This window comes from Teleopsis dalmanni, chromosome 2 (assembly GCF_002237135.1).
Source record: "Teleopsis dalmanni isolate 2A chromosome 2, ASM223713v2, whole genome shotgun sequence".
NCBI classification, from domain to species: domain Eukaryota; kingdom Metazoa; phylum Arthropoda; class Insecta; order Diptera; family Diopsidae; genus Teleopsis; species Teleopsis dalmanni.
In genome coordinates, this window is record NC_051847.1 from 142,728,555 (window position 1) to 142,732,936 (window position 4,382).

General features: G+C 34.2%; 1 protein-coding gene across 1 annotated transcript; it reads right to left on the reverse strand.

Moving 5' to 3' along the window:
• Nucleotides 1–6: 6 nt before the first annotated feature.
• Nucleotides 7–3,489, reverse strand: LOC119680017. The gene is made up of 3 exons (XM_038092629.1): nucleotides 2,256–3,489; nucleotides 1,895–2,196; nucleotides 7–1,825 (listed from the first exon to the last, which is right to left on the reverse strand). Exons 1-3 carry the CDS (start codon nucleotides 3,262–3,264, stop codon nucleotides 197–199), a joined length of 2,940 nt encoding a protein of 979 aa, XP_037948557.1. The 5' UTR covers nucleotides 3,265–3,489; the 3' UTR covers nucleotides 7–196.
• Nucleotides 3,490–4,382: the final 893 nt, after the last annotated feature.

A 4,382-nucleotide genomic window follows, 5' to 3' on the forward strand; every position in this document is an offset into this window, starting at 1 on the left:
ATTATATAGTTGCCTCCAAATTTGCAATGTAATGTCATTCATTTTTTCCTACAGTCTCATGGAATATATTCAACGCACATATATCGAAATATATCGATAACATATTCATCAAACACGCAAAAGTAATTCAGGTAAATTCCAAACCAATGCATCTTGGATTTGCATAAAATAGTAATTGTCTTAATTGACACTAACTTTAAACAGAAGTTATAGTTTGTTTTTGTGTAGCACTCAGCAATCTTCGAGGCATTGGCTTTGGTGGAGGCTGTGGTTTGGTTTGACCATTACCATTTGCAGCTCCAATAGCTCTTTTGATAGCTTTTTCCTTTTCCTGAAATTCAACATAACCGGATTCATCACTACATTCAGAATCAGAGTCATTATCATTTTGTGGTTTCTGTTGTCGTCGTATACGCCGAGTACGATTTAATCCACCATTTAAATTGTCTAAACCATTCATTGATGCAGTGGGTGAATTGCCTAATTTCAGAGTAATAGAACTTGAACTACTGAACGTAGTAGCATCACTATTATTACGGCCTTTTAAACGTGATTCTAGCCTTTGGTATATTTCTTCCACCGTTATAGGTTCTTCATGGAGAACACTATTCTCTTGCAATTGTTCGACATACTGTAAAGCTGCAGGAGCTGAATGCTGCGATATTAACTGTTTATATTGTTGTTGATATTGTAAGGAAATATCATCTTGATTTGCTGTTGCTATACTCGCTGTTTCGCAACCACTCGATATGGAACCTTCATCACTATCTGGATTAAATGGTTTTTGTTGTGTTGTACTATCCGTAGTGGAAGCATTAGTTGTTATCGAAGAGGCGTTTGATGAAATAGATGATTGCATTTGATGATGATATTGCAAAGGTGCAGATGCATTTGTTTCAATGCTGCTTTCGTCACTGCTCATTGATAAATTAGTCATTTTACGCATAGAATTGCGATGCAACATATTCAGTATGCTGGCTTGCCTAAAGTACATATCATCTGCATCTAAATAATCTTCTTCACCGTCACTGCACACACCATTACGGCGTATTCCTAAGATTTCTGGTTCAACCAAATCATTCGAGTTATCATTTGGATTAAAGTCTCCCTCAGGATCTGCGGATGGATCACTGTTTATGGTGGGCAATAAGCTTAATGGTTCTGTTTCGTCTCTTAATTCGGTTAAACTGCCCAGACTAGCACTTGTATTCTTGTGTAACTGCATGTCAAAGTATGGTAACAACTCATTTGTAAGAGAAGCATTGCTATCATAATTATTGTATTTTAACAATTTGTCAAATTCATCAGACTCATCTGAACCATAACTATGACGTTGTTCATTTACTGTTGTACTTGTTGTACTTATAGCATTAGCATTAGCATTAGCATTTGTGATAGTTGATGTGTTGATTTCTTTGGTATTTTTACAGCAACCGCTGCCATGTTCATGTTCCATCAAGTCATTATATGTCGATCTTACTTTACCTGTGCGTCTAATAGAGTGTCCACGTCGACAGCGACGGCGCCCTAATGTCATGGCTGGGTAAAGCGAATCCTTCTGACAACATGATTTCATTTCCGGTTCATTTGTCTCTTCAATCTCATCGCCATCTTCCTCACCAATAGCTTCTTCAATCGCCATCAACTTTGGTGCAGATTTGGAACGTTCCAATGGTGGCCGATAATTGTTACCACCAACACTTAAAAGTATTTTGCGACGCGGCAAACTTGGATTATCATAAGCTGCATTAGCAAGACTGAGACGAGCATTCTGCTTAAGAATTTTTTCACGTTTAAATTCACGTAGAGCGCTCTCTAAGTTTTCCTGGAGAACAAAATAAAATTGTTATTCAAAATATTATTCGTAGATCAATCTTATGTAAGATTTATTTACCTTCAGAGTATTGCATAATTCTTGCACAACTTTCTCCTTGCTGCATAGCACTGCATGACAACGTAATTCATGCTTGAGTTTGCGTCCTTCGTGCCGATATACCCAACAAAATACACGTGGATAATTTTTTGGTGCACAGCAATGTGTAATCCGATTCGCCCAATATTCTGTCAGTCCATGTTGTCTAGTGGTTGCTTTTAAGCCGGAAGCACAAACTTTAATACGCATAATAACATCTGGTTTATTGTTTTGAGTATAGTTTCGCCAAAGTGTATTCAGTTGTTTCTCAACACAACCTTCACCTAAAAGGAAAATAGATACTCTCAAATATTTGTAAAAAAAATTTATTTTCTTTGCTTACCTTTGGCCCAACCAGTAAGCACGTTGCCCAAATAAGACACCTTAAACTCTGGATCTGGTGAACTGATCTCTACGCTATGTGTGCGTTTAAACCACAATTTACCCAAACCACGTGAAATGGTACGAAAGGCTTTGGCACCCAAATCTTCATTGCGATCCTCCTGCACATGCGTTACGCTTACTAATTCATTGCGACTACCGCCAAACAAATCACGAGAGTCTGTTGTCAATGTTATGACACCATTTGCGACCACATCACCGTCTTCCTTAGCGTATTTCTTGAAACGCTCCAGGTAGGCACCGTTGCTACGTCGCCGTCCACCAAACGTGTTGAATTTGGCACCATCGCCACGGTTTTGTCGTTTTTGCTCCTCTTTTTCAACTTTTTCAATTTTTTTGGCATTGTAAGTGTTGCCAAGTAAACGCGCAATTGAAGAGCTTTTGACAAATTTGTGTTGTCGCGGTGGTGTGCCAATTGGTACAGGCGGTTCACTGTACACATTAGTTGTTGGTGTTGTTTGAGTGCAACTTATGGATGCGTTTTGTGTACCATTTTCCTTTTCTGTTGGTGTTGGTCTTACAGTTGCAGTAGTAAAGGCAGTAGCCTTTTGATTACTCTTTTTACTACTAAATGAAAATAATGACAAACGTTCTTTTGTTGTTTGTTTCTTTAGTTCCGTATTTTCACCACTTTTCGTTTTATTGTTGTTATTTTTTGTTGAATTGTTTATTGTTGTTGTTGTTTGCGTATTTGGCACATAATTTTGTATGTTATGTGTGGAATTTTTGGCAGATTTTGGCACATTTTCGCTATTTAACAAAACTCTATTGTCTGCTTTTTTGTTGGTACTTACTTTATTGGCGTTATAATTAGTATTATTATCAATATTGTTGTTATTGTAAATATTGTTGCACTTGGTCAATACAAAATCGACTTCATCTTTGGATTCATTTATTAATAAAGCAGCAGTATTGTTGCTTGTCTCACAATTATTTCTATTAGTGGCCATTTTGTTTTGACTTTATATGAAAAAATTATTGTTGTAGCCTTTTATTAATTGTTTTTTTTTTTTTGATAAATTTTTTAGCACTTAATGCTGATTGGCGACCGATGGTTAAGATTACCATTCACAAATCTTTTGTTTAATAATAACTTCAAATTTGATTATTTATATCATTATCACAATGGGCATTAGCATTAAGTTTGAAAACGTATGAAGTACGAGGAAAGATCTGCAATTGATAAGAAAACATTCATCAGACAATTGAAATAAAATATTTATTAGATAAGATAAATTTCAATTCATTTAAATTTAAAAATAAATAAATATATGCAAAATTTGAGTTTTATGAACAATATAGTATATATACATATTTATAATAAATATTAGTATAACTGATGAGAAAAACTATATACACATAGTAGAAAAAGTCTACGGATATTCACAAAATTTTTTTTAAATTACGCATAACTTTTTTAATTTTTACTCAAATTCATTTTTATTTCCTGATTTATTTTAACCAAAGAAACAACAATAAAGTTGCAATATTAAAACTAAACAGTTATTCTTTAAAAAAAAATTAAACACAATTATATGCGAAAGTAGCAATTTTTGAAGCAGAAAAAGTCTACGGATATTTCTTAATATTTACATTTACCGCTAATTTAAATTCGCTTGCAAGCATAAAAGTGTCATTAAATGATATTTAATTATTAGCTGACTTCCTAAAGAGTCTAAAAATTAATCATTTAATAATATTTTTTTATATAAGCAATAAATTTTTACAATATAAAATAAAAGACGTGAAATTAGTTTTAGTGAGCGACAAATAACTGTTAAATTTTAGAAAGATGACGTAAGCCAAAGAAAAATTGCTGAAGATATTGGTCGTCAATATTCATCTGTGCAGAGAATTACAAATAACTTCAAAGAGACCAGTACTTACGTTTCTAAACCTCGCACTCGCCGCCCCACAATTTTGTCAAATAGAGAAAGACGTAGCATAATCCACCAGGTGAAAGTAAATCCAAGAGTAACAGCCTTCAAACTAGCTGAACATATTGCCGAAATACTTGAAAACAAAATATATCCTGATACTGTGCTGAAAATTTTGAAGAAATGCATGT

Bases quoted from the DNA above. Each gene is read 5' to 3' on its own strand.
- LOC119680017 (XM_038092629.1), bottom strand. From the start codon at position 3,264: ATGGCCACTAATAGAAATAATTGTGAGACAAGCAACAATACTGCTGCT. The intron at 2,197-2,255 runs GTAAGCAAAGAA...TTTTCCTTTTAG, and splicing joins GCTTACTGGTTGGGCCAAAG to GTGAAGGTTGTGTTGAGAAA. The intron at 1,826-1,894 runs GTAAATAAATCT...TTTGTTCTCCAG, and splicing joins AATTATGCAATACTCTGAAG to GAAAACTTAGAGAGCGCTCT.